Genomic DNA, 21,909 nt, shown 5'->3' on the forward strand with positions numbered 1-21,909 from the left:
GACAAAAGGGTGATTATAGACCAAGTCATGGGAAATGGATGGGGACTGGACCTGGGGCATCAGCTAAGTTTCTGAATGACAATGGAGGGGAAATTTGCAAATGACGAGTTTAGGGACATGTGTGAAAAAATGAACATTATGGTCATGAACACCGGAGCTGAAAGTCCTTTCAGCAATGGACTCTGGAAGGAATCAGGCGGTGATCAAAGAAATGCTGCACAAAATCTTAGCTGATCAGCCAAACTGCAAGTTGACAGCTGCACTGGCACAGATGATTCATGTAAAGAATTCACTTCAGATGGTTGGAGGGTATAGTCCCTATCAATTGATCTACGGGAGAAATCCCAAATTAACCCTCTGTGCTGGGTGATAGCCCTCCTGCTTTAGAAGGGGCTACAATTAGTTCCAATTTTAGTCATCAATTATCGGATTGTTTCACGAAAAGAAGTGCTCAAGCTAAGAAATTATTGGGGGTGTCTTATATTGTAATGCTTTGTACAAAATAAGGAAAATCATATTTTTTCCTCCTTGGTTTGTTTTGAAATATTGTTTGTATGTATTGTCATGATCCTGGTTGGGACCGTTAATGATTAAAGAGAAATTCAAACACCCAGTAATAAACAAAGAATTTTGCCACAAGATTCCACGTTTTTAAACAAAAACAAACTTTACTGCATATATCAAGCAAAAGAAAATTAAAAACCAGCACTACGAACTTAACATGATAACTTATAAAGACTTAAGCTATAAACCCTGTTCTACTTTTTAGCTACCCCCAAGAGTTCTCTTATATTTAGCGGTATATTGAAGGTTCATTCACTTCTGTTCCTGGGATTATCCCAAAAGGTATGCCAAAGCTCTCCAGAATTCACTTTAATTCTCCTCATATTCCAGCTATTTCCCAAGCTCCAAGGTTTTATGGGGTTCTTCCATTGGCTTTTGGCTCAGCAACCTTTGAACTTTCCTTTAAGACCTCAAAACTGTGGACTCCTCAGTCCAAGCGTGGGCTTCACTGCCTTCTTGCTGAGGGATTTAAACATTAGGAACACCCCTAGTTCCTAACGGCCCTCTAGGCTTCTAGTCCCACAGCTGGTTCACAGCTCCTGGGCCCACACTTCCTGCTGACTGACCAAGCTGCCCGCAGGCTCATGACTGAAACTGCCTTCTGTGAGCAATAAACAGTCACGATGGGTCATCCATTGCTTAACTGTCCTCACAATCAACTCTGACCTTGTTAAAAGGTGACGTTTGTTGACTCAACATCAGAGTTGTGTTTACCAGTTTCTCAACCAAGCGTTTCCATCTATCCACCTTTGAAAGAATTCCAATCCACAAACAAAGTTATTTTCCAAAACGTATGAATTATGAAGCTAGATATTCGCAACAACCAGCATGATCACGACGGGCCGAATGGCCTCCTTCTGTGTTTCTATGAGCCTCGCGTGCATTTATCAGGAGGGCTCATCTTAATGATGGATAAAAGGGCAAAGAAAGCAGTGCCTCCTGTTCCCTGTCTGTTTGGTGTGACACTTAAATTTCCCCTTAACATTCTCTGAACTGGCAGATGGAATTTAAAACAGAGAAGCGTGAGGTGATGTGATTTGGCAGAAGGGATCAGGAGAGGCAGTGCAGACTTAATGGCACAGCTCTAAAGAGTCAGCAGGGACAGAGGGACCTGGGGGGTTCATGTGCAGAGATCGTTGAAGGTGGCAGGACACAGCGAGAGAGGAATTAGCAAAGCAAATGGGATCTTGGGCTTCAGGAATAGAGATATTGAGAAGAAAAATAGGGAAGCTATACTGAACTTTTATTAAAGTACTGGTTAGGCCACAACTAGCATATTGAATCCAGTTCTGGTCACCGCACTTTAGGAAGGGCGTGAGGGTCCCTGAGGGGGTGGAGAGGATATTTACCAGAATGGTTCCAGGGATGAGGGATTTTAACCACAAGGTTAGGTTGGAGAAGCTGGGGCTGTTCTCCTTGGAGCAAAGGAGGTTGAGGGGCAATTTGATATAGGTGTACAAGTTAATAATAGATTTAGATAAGGTGGACAAAGAAAAGCTGTTCCCATTAGCTGGTGGTGCAAGGAAGAGGGGCAAAGTTTTCAAGGTTGTGGTCAAGAGAAGTAGGGCGTTGTGAGGAGGAATATTTTTACATAGCGAATGGTAATGACCTGGAACTGGCTGCCCACGAGGGTGGTGGAAGCAGAGAAAATAAAAATTTTTGAAATGGAATTGGATGGGCACTTGTGGGAAATAAACTTGCAGGGTCAGCGACAGAATGGGGCAATGGGACTGACTGATTCTGTCCATAAAGAGCTGGCATGAACTCGATGGGCTGAATGGTCCCATTCTCCACCCTCATGACTCGATGATCTAAAGAGAGAAATTTCAGCTGCTCCAGTCTCTCCAACTCACTGAAGTCCCTCGTCTCTGGTGCCATTCGCATAAATCTCCCGAGCAACTTCTCTCAGAACTTCACTTTCTTCCTTCAATTTGGGGCCTATATATAGGGTTCCATTCTAGAGGGGCAGAATTGAAAAGCATGGAGGTTATGTCAACTTGTTTAGACCAATGGGGAGACTATACTGAGAGTACTGTCAACATCTGTGATCTCCAATTAAAAAAAGGAAATAGACACTGGAGAAGGGGCAACAAAGATTCATAATAATAAACTTAGAACTTAGAGCATGTGGATGTGGATGTTGCTGGCTAGGCCAGCATTTATTACCCATCCCTGATTAGCCTTGTTCAGAGGGCATTTAAAAGCCAACCACATTGCTGTGGGTCTGGAGTCACATGAAGGCCAGACCAGCAGATTTCCTTCCCGAAAGGACATTAATGAACCAGATGGGTTTTTACAACAATCAACAATGGTTTCATGGTCATCATTAGACTTTTAATTCCAGATTTTTATTGAATTTAAATTCCACCATCTGGGATTTGAACCCAGCTCCCCAGAAAATTACCTCAGCTCTCTGGATTATTAGTCCAGCAACAATACCACTACACCATCACCTCCATGCTAACCCTTGCTAGGGTGAGGGGAGGGGGGGGGGGGGGGGGGGTGGTGGTGCTGGTAGGGGCACTTTTCTCTAGAAAAGAGAAGGCTGAAGGGTGACCTGATGGAAGACTTTAAGATTATGAAGGGGTTCAATAATCTAGTAGTGATTTCATGAGAAACCTCTTTCCCCAGTGAGTGGTGAGAATGTGGAACTCACTCCCACAGTGAATGGTTGAGGTGAACAGCATAAATACATTGAAGGGGAAGCTAGATACATACATGAGGAAGAAAGGAATAGAAGGATATGCTGATGGGGGAGATGAAGCGGGGTGGGGTGGAGGCCGATGTGGAACATAAATACTGACAGAGACCAATTGAGCCGACAGCCTGGCCCTCTCCTGTAGACTCAACGGAACAGAGACAAATGTATTCATTTTAGATCTACCTGTCATTGTGGACAGAACACTATTTACTATCCAGAATAAAATAAATGTACTTCATCAGCTTTTGTGGATCATTTCAGTGGAAATGTGCATTCCCAGGTTCAAAGAGCATCAGCTCACTGGAAGCAACTTCGTGAGACCGTCCAGTCCAGCAGAAAGAAACCCTCTGACGCTCCCACTTCACCAATTGTCAGAATGAACATGGTTTAGTCCTGGATGTGATTAACAGCAGCAATGAAAGCAGAATCCAGCTCCTGTAATCATTTATGAACTCGCTGGTGTGCCAGGAGGTTAGAAGACTGAGTGAATCCCTTCCCACACACAGAACAGGTGAATGGCCTCTCACCAGTGTGAGTTCGCTTGTGTGTCACTAAGGTGGATGACTGGCTGAATCCCTTCCCACACACAGAGCAGATGAACGGCCTCTCCCCTGTGTGAACTCGCTGGTGTCTGCTCAGGCTGGATGACGTTCTAAACCGCTTTGTGCAGCGAGGGCAGTTGAACGGTCTCTCCTCAGTGTGAATGCGCTGGTGGACCATTAATTCCTCAGAGTTCTTAAAGGCACCCCCACAGTCAGAGCATTTGAAAGGTCTCTCATTGGTGTGACTGCCATGGTGTCTCAGCAGGCTGGATGATTGACTGAATCCCTTCTCACAGATGGAGCAGGTGAACGGCTTCTCCCTGGTGTGAAATCGCCGGTGCTTCCGCAAGCTGGATGAATCACGGAAGCCCTTCCCACACATGGAGCAGGTGAATGGCTTCTCCCCCGTGTGAATGTGATTGTGTGTCTGCAGACTGGATAACTGAGTGAAGCCCTTCCCACACACAGAGCAAGTGAATGGACACTCCCCAGTGTGGACTCGCCGGTGTCGCAGCAGGCCAGTTAACTGAGTGAATCCCTTCCCACACTCAGAGCAGGTGAATGGTCTCTCCCCAGTGTGAACTCGCTGGTGTTTCAGGAGGGTGGATGAATCACTGAATCCCTTCCCACACTCAGGGCAGGTAAACGGCCTCTCCCCAGTGTGAACTCGCCGGTGTAACAGCAGATGGGATGACTGAGTGAATCCCTTTCCACACTCAGAGCAGGTGAAAGGCCGGTCTCCAGTGTGAACTCGTCGGTGAGTTTCCAGCGCGGATGGGGAACGGAATCCCTTCCCACAGTCCCCACATTTCCATGGTCTCTCCATGGTGCGTGTGTCCTTCCGTCTCGATTATCAACACAAACTTCGTCCAGGTACAGAATAGTTGCTCAGTCTCTGAGCGCTGTGAATGGTGCGATGTTTTTACAGGGCTGTGTAAGGCTGCTTTCGCAGTGAGTCAGCTGGAAACTCTCAAGCGGGTGGGTGTGTGTGTCGGTGCTTTTCCAGTCACACTGGTGTTTAAAACCTTTTGAAGCCGACAGAACAGACACGCACTTCTCCTCCCAGAATCAGTGGTCAGTGAAATTCAGGTCCCGATGAATCTTGAGTGGCTCTGTCAGAAAATGATGTGATGTTTGGCTTGAGGTTTCTGTCTGTAGATCCTCCCCTTTCTAATATCCTGGGAAAAGGAGTTGCAAAAGTCAGCACTGAACAGGCAATTCTGGCTTCGATGGAACAATCTTTCATCTCTTGTCCAAACCTCCCAACCTCCAACCCCCATTGGTCAATCCCCCGCATGAAATCAGTGAGAGACCTGAACCCGCCCCACCTGGGCTCTCGGAGAAACTTTGACCTCGAGACGCGCTGAGCTGTTGGCCAATGGGAACAACTGGAGGACTGAAGGGGGGTGGGGGGGTGGGGGGGCTCGGGTCCTCCAATCAATCAGCGCTCGGCTTTTCTTCCGTTCCCCCAACTCTCTCCGTACATGCGCAGTCTGGCCGGATTTCCGCACGCGCCCCGCCCTCATCTCTGCACATGCGCAGCGCACACACTCCACGCACCACCACCCCCCCACCCCACAACGCGCACGTGCGCAGTTGCTCTTTCTTTCTCGCTCGCTCTCTCGCAAAGCACATGCGCGGTTGCTCTCTCTCCCCTCGCTCGCCCTTCCGCACCGCACATGCGCAGTTTCCCTCCCACCCCTCGCTCTTTCTCTCCAGCACAGCACATGCGCAGTCCAGGCCAGCTCGCCTGCGCTGAGGATCCAGCGATTTCCCAAGCGCGCGGGTTTGTGGGAACCCGGGCCGCCATTACGCAGCAGGAGGTGAGTCTGAAACGAAGGGGCACGTGGGGTTGACTGTGACGCTCCCTCAACGAAGCAGTTGGGTGACTTTAGGCGTAAGGGTGACATATTGTGGAAGGCAACAGATGACTGAAACTGATCTATAGAGTCTGCATCTTCGGGGAGGAGAATTGGGGAAAATTAGTTAGGGTGACGATCAATAGGGAGGAGGGGTTGTTTAGAGGACACGTCACCTGAGTTATGAAGAGAGGTTGGATAGACTTGGATTGTTCTCGTTGGAGCAGAGAAGACTGAGGGTGGGGGGTGGGCGACCTGATCGAGGTGTACAAGATTATGAGGGGTATGGACAGGGTGGATAGGGAGCAGCTGTTCCCCTTAGTTAAAGGGTCAGTCACAAGGGGGACACAAGTTCAAGATGAGGGGTAGGAGGTTTGGGGAGGGATGTGAGGAAAAACTTTTTTACCCAGGGGGTGGTGACGGTCTGGAATGCACTGCCTGGGAGGGTGGTCACATCCCTTAAAAAGTACCTGGATAAGCACTTGGCCGGTCATAACATTCAAGGCTATGGGCCAAGTGCTGGTAAATGGGATTAGGTAGGTAGGTCAGGTGTTTCTCACATGTTGGTGCAGACTTGATGGGCCAAAGGCACAGTGTGATTCTGTAATTTTGTGATTCTATTCAGCCTACAGGAGTCCAGTGCACAGGCGCAGTGCTGGACTGTCTCTGGAGCATGCGCAGTGCCACCTTGCTCAGGGCCCCTCTGAGCGCGGGACTGGCTTTTGGAAATGGGTGAGGGGGGGCGAATGGAGCAGCGGGTGGGGGTGGGGAGGGTGGAGAGGCTTCATAAGCTCCTGGGGTAGGCCATAATCCCTGAATCAGACCCCACAGGGTTTTTATTTCCCCCAGGATCGGGCCCAGGTTTAACAGCCGCCGTGTTGGTTCAGAGGAGTGCATGCGTGGCCATCTTGTTGACGTCACAGAGAGTGAGGGCTGGGGAGGTTCTGAAAGCTCTGGTTTGAGTTTCAGACACTGAAACCTCCCTCCTTCACCCACCCCGCCCCCCCACCCCCCGCACTCCCTGCTGCTCCCATCTCTCTCTCTCTGTACTCCCATAGAGGCCGGTTCCCCTCCACTAATGAACCAGCTGGGAATTTATGACAATGCAGCATGCTGTTTGCCTGGTGCCGGCCCCACAAATCATCAGATTCATTCAACTCAATTTCACAAACTGCCTTTGTGTTTTTGCGGGTTCCCTCTCAATCCCCCTTTTTTAGTTTTAACTAGATTTCACAGGGTGTCAGAAGGGGAGGATTTGCAGTCGGGAAACTCTCACAAAAAAAAATGACACCAGGATCTGACTGAGTCACCCAATTTATCATAACATAAATGTGATTGGATTTTGAACATGGAAGGAAAAAGCATCTTTCACAGTGGGAAGAAGCTGTGCATATGTTCTGTATATAAACAAAGCTTCAGCTGATCAGTTGACTTGTTGAGATACAAGCACAGTCACACTGCAGAGAAACCATGGAAATGAGGGGACTGTGAGAAGGGATTTGCTTACCTATCCCAGCTGGAAATTCATCAATGCATTCACATCAGGGAGAGGCCATTCAACTGCTCAGGATGTGGGCAGAGATTCACTCAGTCATCCCACCTGCTGAAACACCAGCAAATTCACACTGGGGAGAGACCATTCAGCTACTCTGAATGTGAGAAGACATTCACTCGGTCATCCACCCTGCTGATGCACCAGTGAGTTCACACTGGGGACAGACTGTTCACTTGTTCCAAATGTGGGAAGGGATTCACTCAGTCATCCACCCTGCTAAGATACCAGAGCGTTCACAAGTAGCTGCAGTGATTGGATTTTTCTGTTAATCACATTCAGAACCGTTCCATGCTCATTGATGTCTGTTTCTGCTGATGTTAATAAACTCTAGCCCAGTTATTTGGGGTAATATTCTGGACAAAAGTCAAGTAGATCAGCTTTATGTTAAACACACAGTGTTGAGCCTTTTTAATGTCTCTGGCACAAGTTAGTTCCTTTTGAATTGCTCTCCTTCTCCCCTGTCTCCTCCATCCTCACCTCCAACAACACGTTTGAGTTGCTCATGGAGTTTCTTTGCCATTAAGATTGAAACAATCTGATCAGCTGCCTCTGCTGCTTCCTTCCCTTCCACTAATCTACCAGGACAACTGCCTCTGAAATTCCCCTTCCCTGAGCCCTGAAACCACTTCTCTCTCTAGTTTCACTCCAATCTCCCCTCATGCCCTCTCAGATCTCATCTAGTCCATTCGACCCACCTCCTGCTCATGATGGGCCAAATGGTCTAATGCTATAAACAATTCTGTGATTGACTGTATTCTCACCAAACTGCTGATCACCAAATTTCCTTGTGTAAGCTAATGTTGTCCACAGTTCACTCTCTTTAAGTGTTATCCTGCTTTCCTTTAAATCTGTAAAATATAAAATGAGGATAACAATGGTGCATTGATCTGTCACAGACTTATTGATAGAGATTCATTGTCAGGATTGACCAACAACAATTATCACATGGTGCAAATGGAAGACATTGAAACTTGGTCTTTCTTAGTTTACAATCCCTATGGCAGCAGAAACTTGCCCTCACTTTGCCAGATTAAGATAAAGATTAACTGAGACTTGGTCTCTAATGGTGGCTGGATTACCCACAGTCCTGTGTTCTTCAGAAACTGCTCTGTCTGCCACACAATGTTATCAAACAAACTTCAACGTGAAATAACAAAAAGAGGTATTAGGACAGGTGATGAAAGAAGCAGGTTTTAAGGACCCTCTTAAAGGAGAGGAGAGAAAGTTAGCGAGGTGGAGATGGCGAGGGAGGGAATCCAGAGTTAATCACCCAGGCAGCTGAATGCAGGCCCGGCACTGGTGGAGTGATGAAAATTGGGGATGTACAAGAGTCCAGAATTGGACAAGCAGAAACATCTCGGAGGGATGTCAAGGCTGGAGGTGGTTACAGAGATAGGGAGGAGTGAGATCCTGGAGGGATTTGAAATAAAATGTGGGAATTGTAAAATTGATGCATTGCCAGAACGGGAATCAATGTAGATCAATGATTACGGGGTAGTGGGTGAATGGGACTAACTGTGACTTAGGATACAGGGACTGGTGTTCCAGATTTATAGGGGGTGGAATGTGAGAGGAAGGCTAGGAGAGATTTGGAATGGGCAGGTCTAGAGGGAGAAAAGGGATAAATGAGGGTTTCAGCAGCAAATAGGTCGATGCAGTAGAATGTCACAGAGGAGGAAATAGTCCTTCTGTCTACAACAGTCCTTCTGGAGAAGACCAACAGTGGGGATTGAAGATGTTACAGTCCAGATCCAGTTGTTGTCATTCATATTGGTACCAACGACATTGACAGGACAAGAAAGGAGGTTCTGCTGAAAGAGTTTGAACAGTTATGAGCTAAGTTAAAAAGCAGTACCTCTAAGGTAAGCTTGGGTTTACGACCTAAATCATGGGCAAACTGGCATCGGGCAAATAAAGTCAAGGAGTTAAATGCATGGCTCAAAGATTGGTGTGGGAGGAATGGGTTTCAGCTCATGGAGCACTGGCACAAGAGCTGGGGGAGTAGCGAGCTGTTCTGCTGGGACAGGCTTCACTTGGACCATACTGGGACCAGTGTCATGGCGAATCGAAGAACTTGGGCTGTAGCGAGGGCTTTAAACTAAGTAGATGTGGTGGGGGAGGAGGGTTCTGGAGAGGGGATACGTAGGCTTACAAAAAATAACGATATGGCAGCATTGCAGGGCAGTAATTTAGGTGATGATACCAGAGTGTGACAGGGAGGACAGAGTATACAAACATTAAAAAAAGCAGCAAATAGGGTCAAAGGGTGAAAAATGGTATAAAAAAAGGCAAAATGTATGGCTCTTTACTTAACATAGAATATAGAAACAAAGAAAATAGGAGCAGGAATAGGCCATTCAGGCCTTCAAGCCTGCTCCGCCATTCATTATGATCATGGCTGATCATCCAACTCAATAGCCTGCTCCCGCTTTCTCCCCCTATCCTTTGACCCCTTTCACCCCAAGAGCAATATCTAACTCCTTCTTGAAAACATACAATGTTTTGGCTTCAACTATTTTCTGTGGTAGCGAATTCCACAGGCTCACCACTCTCTGGGTGAAGAAATTTCTCCTCACCTCAGTCCTAAATGGTCTATCCTGTATCCTCAGACTGTGACCCCTGGTCCTGGACTTCCCCCACCATCGGGAACATCCTTCCTGCATCTACCCTGTTTACTCCTGTTAGAATTTTATAGGTTTCTCTGAGATTCCTCTCTCATTCTTCTGAACTCCAGCAAACGTAATCCTAACTGACTGAATCTCTCCTCATATGTCAGTCCCACCATCCCAGGAATCAGTCTGGTAAACCTTCGCTGCACTCCCCCTATAGCAAGAACATCCTTCTTCAGATAAGGAGGCCATAAATGCACCCAATATTCCAAGTGTGGTCTCACCAAGGCCCTGTATAATTGCAGCAAGACATCCCTGTTCCTGTATGCGAATCCTCTGGCTATGAAGGCCAACATACCATTTGCTTTCTTTACCACCTGCTGCACCTGCATGCTTACCCTCAGAAACTAGTGTACGAGAACACCCAGGTCTTGTTGCACATTCTCCTCTCTTAATTTATAGCCATTCAGATAATAATCTGCCTTCCTGTTTTTGCTACCAAAGTGAATAACCTCACATTTATCCACATTATACTGCATCTGCCATGCATTTTTCCACTCACTCAGCTTGTCCAAATCACACTGAAGCATCTCTGCATCCTCCTCACAGCTCCCTCTCTCACCCAGCCTTGTGTCATCTGCAAATTTGGAGATATTACATTTAGTTCCCTCATGTAAATCGTTAATATATATTGTGAATAGCTGGGGTCCCAGCACCGATCCCTGCGGTGCCCCACTAGTCACTGCCTGCCATTCAGAAAAAGACCCGTTTATTCCTTCTCTTTCTTTCCTGTCTGCCAACCAGTTTTCTATCCATCTCAATGCACTACCCCCAATCCCATGTGCTTTAATTTTACACGCTAATCTCTTATGTGGGACTTTCCAAATATACCACATCCACTGGCTCCCCCTCATCAACTCTATTTGTTATGTCCTTGAAAAATTCCAGTAGATTTGTCAAGCATGATTTCCCTTTCATAAATCCATGCTGACTCTGTCTGATTCTGCCACTGTTTTCCAAGTGCTCAGCTATTAAATCTTCTATAATGGACTCTAGAATTTTCCCCACTACCAACGTCAGGCTGACTGGTCTATAATTCCGTTTTCTCTCTACCTCCCTTTTTAAGTAGTGGGGTTACATCAGCTACCCTCCAATCTGTAGGAACTGTTCCAGAGTTTATAGAATCACGGAAGATGACCACCAATGAATTCACTATTTCCAGGGCCACTTCCTTAAGTACTCTGGGGTGTAGATTATCAGGCCCCGGGGATTTATTGGCCTTCAATCCCATCAATTTCCCCAATATCATTTCCCTACTCATACTGATTTCTTTCAGTTCCTCCCTCTCACTAAACCTTGTGTTCCCCAAAATTTCTGGTATGTTATTTGTGTCCTTTGTGAAGACAGGACCAAATCATGTATTTAGTTGGTCAGCCATTTCTTTGTTCCCCATTATAAATTTCTTTGTTTCTGACTGTAAGGGACTTACATTTGTCTTCAGCAATCTTTTCTCTTCACATACCGATAGAAACTTTTACAATCAGTTTTTATGTTCCCCACAAGCTTACACTCGTACTCAATTTTCCCCTTCTTCATCAATCCCTTGGTCCTCCTTTGCTGAATTCTAAACTGCTCCAAATCCTCAGGTCTGTTGTTTTTTCTGGCCAATTTGTCTGTCTCTTTCTTGGATCTAATACTATCGCTAATTTCCCTTGTAAGCCATGGTTTGGCCACCTTCCCTGTTTTACTTTTGCGCCAGATGGGAATAAACAATTGTTGAGGTTCACCCTCGCGCTCTTTGAATGTTTGCCATTGCCTATCCACCATCATCCCTTTAAGTCACGTTTCCCAATGCATCATAGCCAACATACCCTCATACCATCGTAGTTTCCTTTATTAAGATTCAGAACCCTGGTCTCAGGATCAACTATGTCACTCTCCATCTTGATGAAGAATTCTATCATGTTATGGTCGCTCATCCCCAAGGGGCCTCGCACAACTAGATTTCCAATTATTCCTTTCTCATTACACAATACCCAGTCTTGGATGGCCTGTTCTCTAGTTGGTTTCTCAACATATTGGTCCAGAAAACTATCTTGAATACACTCCAGGAATTCCTCCTGTATGGTATTGTTACTAATTTGATGTGCCCAATCTATATGCAATTTAAAGTAACCCATAATTACAGATGTTCCTTTATTGCATGCGTCTCTAATTTCCTGTTTAATGCCATTCGCAACATCACCACTACAGTTTGGGGGTCTGTATACAACCCCCACTGAAGTGTTGTGACCCTTGGTGTTTCTCAGCTCTAACCATACAGATTCCATATCATCAGAGCTAATATCTTTCTTCACTATTGCAGTAATTTCCTCTTTAGCCAGCATTGCACTAACTGCACTGCCTTTACCTTTTTGTCTGTCCTTGATAAACACTGAATACCCCTGGATGTTCAGTTCCCATCCCTGGTCACCCTGTAGCCATGTCTCCGTAATCCCGACTATATCATACCTGTTTACATCTTTTTGCGCAGTTAATTTATCAACTTTATTGTGAATGCTCCTCGCATTAAGGCACAAAGCCTTAAGGCTTGTTATTTTAACATTACTTGTCCTGTTCCCACTATTTTTCACTGAGGGCTTGTTTGATTCTTGCCCTTGATTTCTCTGCCTGTCACTTTTCTTATTCCCCTTTCTGTCTTTTGTCCTTGTCCTTGATGCCCCCTCCTCTGACTCCTTGCATAGGTTCTCATCCCCCTGCCATCTTAGTTTAAACCCTTCCATAACCACTCTAGCAAATGTTCCTTCTAGGACATCAGTCCCGGTCCTGCCCAGGTGTAACCCGTCCAGTTTGTACTGGTCTCACCTCCCCCAGAACCAGTCCCAATGTCCCAGGAATCTGAAACCCTCCCCCTCACACCATCTCTTCAGCCACGTATTCATCCGATATATCCTGCTATTTATACTCTGACTAGCACGTGGCACTGGTAATAATCCTGAGATCACTACCTTTGAGGTCCCATTTTCAACTTACTTCCTAACTCCCTATATTCTGCTTTTAGGACCTCATCCCTTTTTTTACCTATGTCGTTTGTACCAATGTGTACCAAGACCACTGGCTCTTCACCCTCCCCCTTCAGAACGTCCTGTAGCTGCTCTGAGACATCCTTGACCCTTGCATCAGGGGGGGCAACATACCATCCTTGAGTCTCGTTTGTGGCCACAGAAATGCCTATCTATTCCCCTTACAATTGAATCCCTTATAACTATTGCATTTGCACACTTTTTACTCCTCCCCTGTGCATCAGAGCCAACCATGGCATAAAGAATTTGGCTGTTGCTGCTTTCCCCTAAGAGGCCATTCCCCTCAACAGTATCCAAAACAGTATATCTGTTTTGCAGGGGAATAGCTACAGGAGATTCCTGCACTGCCTGCCTAGTCCTCTTGCTCTGCCTGGTGGTCATCCATTCCCTTCCTGCCTGTGGACTCTTAGCCTGCGGTGTGGCCACCTCTCAATACATGCTATCCACGATACACTCCACCTCACGGATGTGCCACAGTGTCGCCAGCCCCGGCTCCAGCTCTGAAAACCGGGCTTCCAGGAGCTGCAGCTGGAGACACATCCTGCACACATGCTGGCCCTTGGCACTGGAAATGTTCCCAGCTTCCCACATAGAGCAGGAGGAGCATACCATGGCTTTGAGCTCTCCTGCCATGACTTACCCCTTTAAATTAAATTAAACCTTTTGGAAGATACTTAATATCAAATAATATCAATTACTCTAGGGCCCTTCTTTTCTGCTCCTCATTGTTACAGAATATAGCCCTTACAAATGATGAACCACAAAATAAGACCTTAACAACAATAAACAATAAAAGTAGTAAACACTTACCCAACTATACTCATGGTACTCAAAGGACCACCTTGTTCCCTCCTCACCGAGCTCCCTCAGTCACCAAACTCCAGCTGAAGCACTCTTCTGCAGCCCAAAGCAGCACTCTAGTACAGACAAAGTCAGCCCTGTAAGATGGCCTGTTTTTATACTCTCTGAATCTAGCCTCTTAAAACCTGTTTAAGCCAGTTATCTAATTAACTAGTTGTAGCTGCAAGCAGAGCCTGTATAAACCCTGTTTTAAAGCTGGCCTAAAACTCACCTACTTCCAACCCAAACAGCAACTTTTAGTTAGTTGCTAAATTAAAGAAAGCCTTGACTTTAGATAGAAATTAACTCTTAAATTCCCTCAGTCACCAAATTCCAACTTAAGCACTCTACTGCAGCCCAAAGCAGTACTCCAGTTAATTAAATGCACATAGTATTCGGAACAAAATAAATGAATTAACAACACAAATAGGTTAATAGGTATGATCTGATAGCCATTATGGAGACATAGTTACAAGGTGATCAAAGCTGGGAACTAAATATTCAGGGGTATGTGACTTTTCAAAAGGACAGGCAGGAAGGAAAGAGTGGTGGGGTAGCTTTGTATGTACGTGTTGGAATAAGTACGATAGCAAGAAATGATCTTGAATCAGAAGAAGTAGAATTCATATGGGTGGAGGTAAGAAATAACAAGGGGAAGAAGACACTGGTGGGAGTAGTCTATAGGCCCCCTAACAGTAGCTATGCTGTCGGACAGCGAATAAATTAGGAGATAATGAGGGCATGTGAAAAAGTTAGTACATTAGTCATGGGTGACTTTAATCTTCATGTAGATTGCTAAAATCAAACTGGCAGAGGTTGCCACGAGCAAGAATTCAAAGAGCGTATTTGGGACAGTTTCCTATAACAATATGTTGTGGATCCAATCAGGGATCAGGCTATTTTAGATCTGGTGATGTGTAATGAGGGGACGTTTAATAAGTGATCTCAGAGTAAAAGATCCCCTAGGAAACAGTGTCCATAACATGGTAGAATTTAACATTCGGTTTGAGAGTGAGAAACTTGGGTTGGAAACAACTGTGCTAAACTTAAATAAGGGTAATTACAGAGGAATTAGGGCAGAGTTGGCTGGAATGGACTGGGAAAGGAGATTAGCAGAAAAGATGGTTGATGAACAATGTCAGACTTTTAACAAAATAGTTCATGATTCACAACAAAGGTCTATCCCAGTGAGGAAGAAGGATTGTCGGAAGGGGATAAACCAAACATGGTTACCCAAGGAAGTTAAGGATAGTATCAAATTGAAAGAAAAAACATACCATGTGGCAAAGATTAGTTGCAATCCAGAGGATTGGGAACATTTTAAAAGCCAACAAAAAATAACCAAAAAGAAAAGAGGGAGAAAATGAACTTTGAGGGTAAAATAGCAAGTAGTATTAAAACAGACAGTAAGAGCTTCTCTAAATATGTAAAAAGGAAGAGAGAGACCAAAGTGAATATAGGCCCCTTATAGAATGAGGCTGGGGAAATAATAATAGGGAACAAGGAAATGGCAGAGGAGTTGAATAAATACTTTGCTTCAGTCTGTACGGTAGAAGACACTAAGAGCATTCCAAAAATACAAAATAATCAAGGGGCAAAAGTGAGGTAGGAAATAAATACAATAACTATCACGAGTTAAAGTACTAGGGAAACTCATGGGGCTAAAGCCTGATAAATCCCCTGGATCTGATAGATTGCATCATAGAATATTAAAGGAAGTAGCTACTGAGATAGTGGATGTAATCTTCCAAGAGTCCTTTGATTCTGGAAAAGTCCCAGAGGATTGGAGAACAGTCAATGTAACACCCTTATTCAAAAAGGGAGGGAGACAAAAAACAGGTAACTATTGGCCAGTTAACTTAACATCAGTCATTGGGAAAATGTTAGAGTCTATTATGAAGGATGTTGTAGCAGAGCATTTAAAAATACATAATCTAATCAAGCAGAGTCAGCATGGCTTCATGAAGGGGAAATCATACCTGACAAATTTATTAGAATTCTGTGAGGAGGTAACAAACAGGATAGATAAAGGGGAACAAGTAGATAGAACAAGCAGTCTTTTGGATTTACAAAAGGCATTCGGTAAGGTACCACACAGAGGCTACTTAATAAGATAAGAGCCCATGGTGTTGGGGGTATTATGTTAGCATGGATAGAGGATTGGCTAACTAATAGAAGACAGAGAGTTGGGATACAGGGGGCATTTTCAGGATGGCAAACTGTAACCATTGGAGTGCCACAGGGATCAGTGCTGGGGCTACAGTTATTTATAATACACATTAATGACTTGGATGAGGGAAGTGAATGTACTCTCGCCAAGTTTGCGGATGATGCAAGAATAGGTGGGAAGGCAAGTGGTGAGGATGACACAAAGAATCTACAGATGGATTTCGACGGGTTAAGTGAGTGAGCAAAAACTTGGCAGATGGAATATAATGTGGGAAAATGTGCTTTGGCAGGAAGAATAGAGAAGTTGAATATTATTTAAATGGAGAAAGACTGCAAAAAGCTGCAGCACAGAGGGATTTGGGGGTCCTCGTGCATGAATCCCAAAAAGCTAACATACAAGTTCAACAGGTAATGGGGAAGGCAACTGGAATGTTGGCCTTTATTTCAAAGAGAATGGAGTATAAACATAGAGAAGTCTTGCTAAAACTATACAAGGAACTAGTTAGACCACATCTAGAATACTGTGAACAGTTTTGGTCCCCTTATCTAAGCAAAGATATGCTGGCATTGGAGGCAGTCCAGGGAATGTTCACTAGGTTGATCCCGGGAATGGAGGGATTTTCTTATGAGGAGAGGTTGCAAAGGTTGGGTATGTATTCATTGGAGTTTAGAAGAATGAGAGGCGGCCTTATTGAAACATATAAGATTCTTAGGAGGCTTGACAGGGTAGATGCTGAGAGGTTGTTTCCCTTTGTGGGAGAGTCTAGGACCAGAGGGCATAATTTCAGAGTAAGGGGTCACCAATTTAAGACAGAGATGAGGATGAATTTCTTCTCTCATGGTTTAGTGAATCTGTGGAATTCTTTACTGCAGAGGGCTGTAGGGGCTGGGTCATTAACTATATTCAAGGCTGAGAACAACAGATTTTTAATCAGTAAGGGATTCAAGCATTCTTGGGAAAAGGCAGGAAAGTGGAGTTGAGGATTATCAGATCAGCCATGATCTCAATGAATGGCGGAGCAGACTCAATGGTCTGAATGGTGTACTTTACTCCTACGTCTTATGGTCTCTTCCTTCTCTCTCTTTCTTCCTCCCTGACACTCTTGTCATATGGAATTCTCTAGCCCAGATGGTTGAGGATGCGCCACCAAAAAACATATTTAAAGCTGAGATGGAGAGAATTTTGGTCTATCAGGGAGTTGAGGAATATGGGGAGCAGGCAGGAAAGTGATGTTGAAGTCCAAGATCAGGCATGATCATGTTGATTGGTGGAGCAGGCTCGACAGCCCGTATGGTCTACTCCTGTTCCTATTCCTTGTGTTTTTGTAGAGGCCAGAGTCCTGTGTAGCCCAGACTGGTTGGCAGGTTCCCTTTCATGGTCACTTTTTCCTCGTGCTGGCCCCACAATTTACCAGATTGATTCAGTTCAATTTCACAATCGACCTTTGAGTTTTTGTGGGTTCCCACTCACTCCCTTTTTTCTGTTGTTAGGGGAAAATTAAAAATGCTAAATGAGAACACTGTAAGAATTTACTGAAGAACACTTAAAATCTCCAAGCAGCCATGGATGCTAAACCTATTGACAGCTGAGGGTAAGCAGATGGACATTGCACACAAAGGAGCTTTGAGTTTTGTGTGATTTACAGTTTCAAGAGATGAGCTAATGTCCAGGCACAGGTAGAACCATTCAAGTGTTGCAATGGTGCATTGAAGCCTTGAGAGCTGGACTGAAGATAAAACATAACATAAAGTTAGACTAGGTATACTCCTGTCTCAGATAGGGACAGGGCAGATGGTTTAGATTAGATATAAGAGGACATACAAAGACAAGAGAGGGCTTTGATGAAACACAAACAGTTCTGAGTTATGAGAATCAAGGTTTCTCCGTACGTGTTTTAATTTTGATTGGATAATATAATTATGTATACATCCTTTAGAATAATTGGTTAGCAGAACCATATGTTTATGTACTCAGTAGAATAGTTTTAACATGGTACCTGTGTGTTGGTTACTGATTGGATGTATTCAAATGTACTCAAATGTATTGTGATCAGAAAAAGTACAAACGTAATGAAATGTAATCAGTCTGGGAGCTGGGTCTTCCTTCTTAGGAATGATTGTGGCTCCCTTGCATATGCTTGAATAAAACTGGTTAAAGGAAGCCTGAGTCTCTGTAGTCACTGTGTGATCGGGGATTGTAACTTCTCTTCTTCAACTGGCCTATGTGTTAATTGCAGGCTTGGAGGGAATACCCTCCTCACTGTTTTATATCAATTCCATGGGGTTTTAGGAGGGGAGGATTTACAGTTGGGAAACTGATGCATAACATTACATCAGGGTCTGATGGAGTCACCCAATTCATTGAATATCGTTGGATTTTGAACATGGAAGGAAAAAGCACCGTTCACAGTGGAGAGAAACCGTAGAAATGTGGAGACTGTGAGGAGGGATTCAGATTGTCATCTGAGCTGGAAACTCATCGACCCAGTCACATTGGGGAGAGGCCATTCACCTGCTCCAAAGGTGGAAAGGGTTTCACTTGGTCATCCAGCCAGCTGCAACATCAGTGAGTTCACACTGGGTAGAGACCATTCACCTGCTCCAACCTGCTGAGACACCAGCATATTCACACTGGGGAGAAACCATTTACTTGCTCAGAGTGTGGGAAAGGATTCGCTCGGTCATCTGACATGCTGACACACCAGAAATTCACACTGACGAGAGACCTATTCAATGATCAGACTGTGGGAAGTACTATAAAAGTTCCCAGGACCTGATACTCCATCTTCGTGTTCACAGTCATGAGAGACCATTCAGGTGCTCTCACTGTAGGACAGGGTTCAGGCAATCATCTCAACTCATTGAACACCAGCAGGTTGACACCGGGGAGAGGCCGTTCACTTGCTCTGAGTGCGGGAAGGGATTCACTAAGTCATCCAACCTGCTGACACACCAGTGATTTCACACTAGGGAGAGACCAATCACCTACTCCAAGTGTGGGAAGGGATTCACTCAATTATCCACCCTGCTGAATCATCAGCGAGTTCACACTGAGAAGGGACCTTTTAAATGACCGGTCTGCGGGAAGTGCTTTAAAAGTTCTGGGGATCTGATGCGCCATCAATGTGTTCACACTGACGAGAGACCGTTGAGGTGCTCTCACTGTGGGACTGGGTTCAAGAGATCACCTGACCTCAGTGTACACCAGTGAATTCACACTGGGGAGAGGCTGTTCACCTGTCCCGATAGTGGGAAGGGATTCATTCAGTCATCTACCCTGCTGACACATCAGCGAGTTCATGCTGGGGAGAGGCCATTCACCTGCCCGCAGTATGGGAAGGGATCCAAACTGCTGAGGCACCAGCGAATTCACAAGGAACTACAGTGACTGGATTTTGCTGTTCATCACACCCAGGACCGAACCCTGTTCATTGGGGTCTGTGTCCACTGGCGTTAATAAACTCCAGCCCAGTTATCGGGGAAATATTCTGGATATAAGTCAAATTAATCGGCTTTGTGTTAAACACACAGAGGTATTGTGTCTTTTTAATATCTCCAACACGTTAATTCTTTTTGAAGGGCTCTCCCTCTCCCCTGTCTCCTCCATCCAGACCTTCCAACAACTGCCAGGAGCTCGTGGAGCTTCTTTGTCCCTCAGATTGAAGCATGATCCAGCGGAGGCCTGCCACAGTGATGCTAAGGAGTCAGATGTCCCTGCAGGGGTTGCAATCTCCTCCATCACCTTTGTTTTTGTTTATTGTCGTGATTTTTTTTTTGTGTCGCACGTGTCCTTTGGAACGGATCCTACCTCCCAACAGAGAAGGAGGTGGTCATGAAGGCGCGGCGGGGGGCGATGGGACTGTCCGTGCTTGACCGCTTCAGCTGGAATTCCATCGAGCCGGGTGCCTTTCCACTTGCTGAACAATCAATGGTGTTTTCAAGCTCAAGCGGTGAGGATTCCTCGTCCAACTGAAACATGACAGGAAGCTGCAGGAGAGAGTCAGACAGAGACTGGGAGATGTCTGTCCGACAGAGGTACAGCTCACAGCGGGAAATCTGTTTACTTCTGTCAGTGAGTGCTTCACCGTGCCGCTTCGACATGTTTAGTAAGTGACCAAGTGTATGAATGGCCACATAGATGCAGGATCGATATCTGTCACTATTTTGGTCACTCCTCCTAATATTGGCCTTTTTTTTTTGAATAGTCATCCACTTTTTCTGATGACATGTCTGAATCGAATTGGGACAGAGTTTCTATATTGTAGGAATAGCTGCTGCAGTTCTCAATTGCCTTATGCTTGGCCTTTCCCAAAGCTTTTGTTTGGAAAGGTTTTCTTGGTTTTCATTTGGAGACCAGGTCTGACCAACGTGGAAGGAAGCAATATTCCGTTGCATTTAATTTTATCCAACAATATATGTTTAGTAATTAGAGTTGGTGTGACCAACATTTTGGTTTGTACAGATGGAGTTTGTGAAGAGTACATATTCTGGTCAGAAATAATATTTGATTTCACTCTGTCTGTCTGTCTTGGGTCAGAAATTCATCTCAGGCAGTGGTGTAAGGCCTACCTTATTGGCTTATCCACTGCTTCTACGTGACGTCCAGTATTGATGGGCGGCTGATGCGATGCTGCACGTTTTACACCACTGCCCAGGACATATATCTATCCAGTGTCTATATGGTCATTCACACACTGGCAAAACATAAAATTAACTAGACAATTTTTGTTGATACTCACTATGGAAGTAGTTCGTGGTACTGGGGAACATCTTTAGACTTTGTTTGTTCGATTTTTAAATGGGAACTCTTCAAAAAAAACTTGCTTCACTCACCATTGCCTGAGGTGCAGATGGTTACAGGGGCACAAGAAGAAACCAGTGCCTGGCCCTTACTGTCCATCTCCCAGTTCAACAGGGTCAGGGAGTGGGTCGTCAACACTATCACGCAGGACCTTGGATATGAAGCCACAGGAGAGAGCAGTCATCCTGGAGAAGTGGATTGTCATTGCTCAGGGACTGTATTGTTTATCCATCAGCCTGTGTGAAAGGCCAAGGCCCAGAGAGTGCGGGAAGGCACTAACGGTGAAAAGTGCCTGTAAGTCAAGACCAAGCGAGTCAGGACTAGGTGACGGGGTGTTGACAAGCTCAGATTTTAAAATCCTATTGATTGGAGGAGAGGGAAGACCTGCACGAGGTAGGTTTCTGGGGAAGAAGAGTTGAATGTTTCTGCAGAGTGGCGAATCCTGGCGATTCATAATTTCCATAGTGTGCAGAGCATGGAAAATTAGATCAGTGTAATTTGCATTTTTTCACAACAACAAGCAGCCGGTATATGTGCCAAGTATATGCAATAACAATTGCAATAATTATTATTATAATGATAATAACAAGTTTTGGGTTGCCAAGCAGTATGTAAAGGCTTGTGTATGAAATCTGTGTTTTAATGCTGTTATTTCCACAGCTGATCCTTTTGGTAGACAAGCTCAAAAAGGAATATAATTGTACCGAAGGCAGTCCAGAGAAGGTTAACTGACTAATTCCTGAGGTGATGAGGTTGTCTGATGAGGAAAGGTTGAGCAGGTTGGGCCTATACTCATTGGAGTTTAGATGAATGAGAGGTGATCTTATTGAAACAGGAGGAGTCGGAGGGAGCTTGACAGGGTAGATTCTGAGAGGATGTTTCGTCTCGTGAGGGTATCTAGAACTCGGGGACGCAGTTTCAGGATGAGGATTCACCCATTTAAGATGGAGATGACGAGAATTTCTTTCCCTCAGAGGGTTGTTCCACAGAATTCTCTTCCACAGAGAGCAGTGGAGGCTGCTCTCGAATATTGAATAAATTCAAGCCTGAGTTAGGCAGGTTTTCATCTACCAGGTCGATGCTGGGAGGAGGGTTGCAGGCAGATAAGAGGAGTTAAGGCCACATTCAGATCAGCCATGATCTTACTGAATGGTAGAGCGGGCTCCAGGGGCTGAATGACCTACTC

General features: G+C 45.1%; 1 protein-coding gene across 1 annotated transcript; it reads right to left on the bottom strand.

Moving 5' to 3' along the window:
- Positions 1-3,077: 3,077 nt before the first annotated feature.
- LOC121270340 (zinc finger protein 239-like) lies at positions 3,078-13,737 on the bottom strand. The gene is made up of 2 exons (XM_041175633.1): positions 13,724-13,737; positions 3,078-4,652 (listed from the first exon to the last, which is right to left on the bottom strand). Exons 1-2 carry the CDS (start codon positions 13,735-13,737, stop codon positions 3,707-3,709), a joined length of 960 nt encoding a protein of 319 aa, XP_041031567.1. The 3' UTR covers positions 3,078-3,706.
- Between the last annotated feature and the right edge of the window lie 8,172 nt (positions 13,738-21,909).

This window comes from Carcharodon carcharias, chromosome 27, assembly GCF_017639515.1.
Source record: "Carcharodon carcharias isolate sCarCar2 chromosome 27, sCarCar2.pri, whole genome shotgun sequence".
NCBI lineage: Eukaryota > Metazoa > Chordata > Chondrichthyes > Lamniformes > Lamnidae > Carcharodon > Carcharodon carcharias.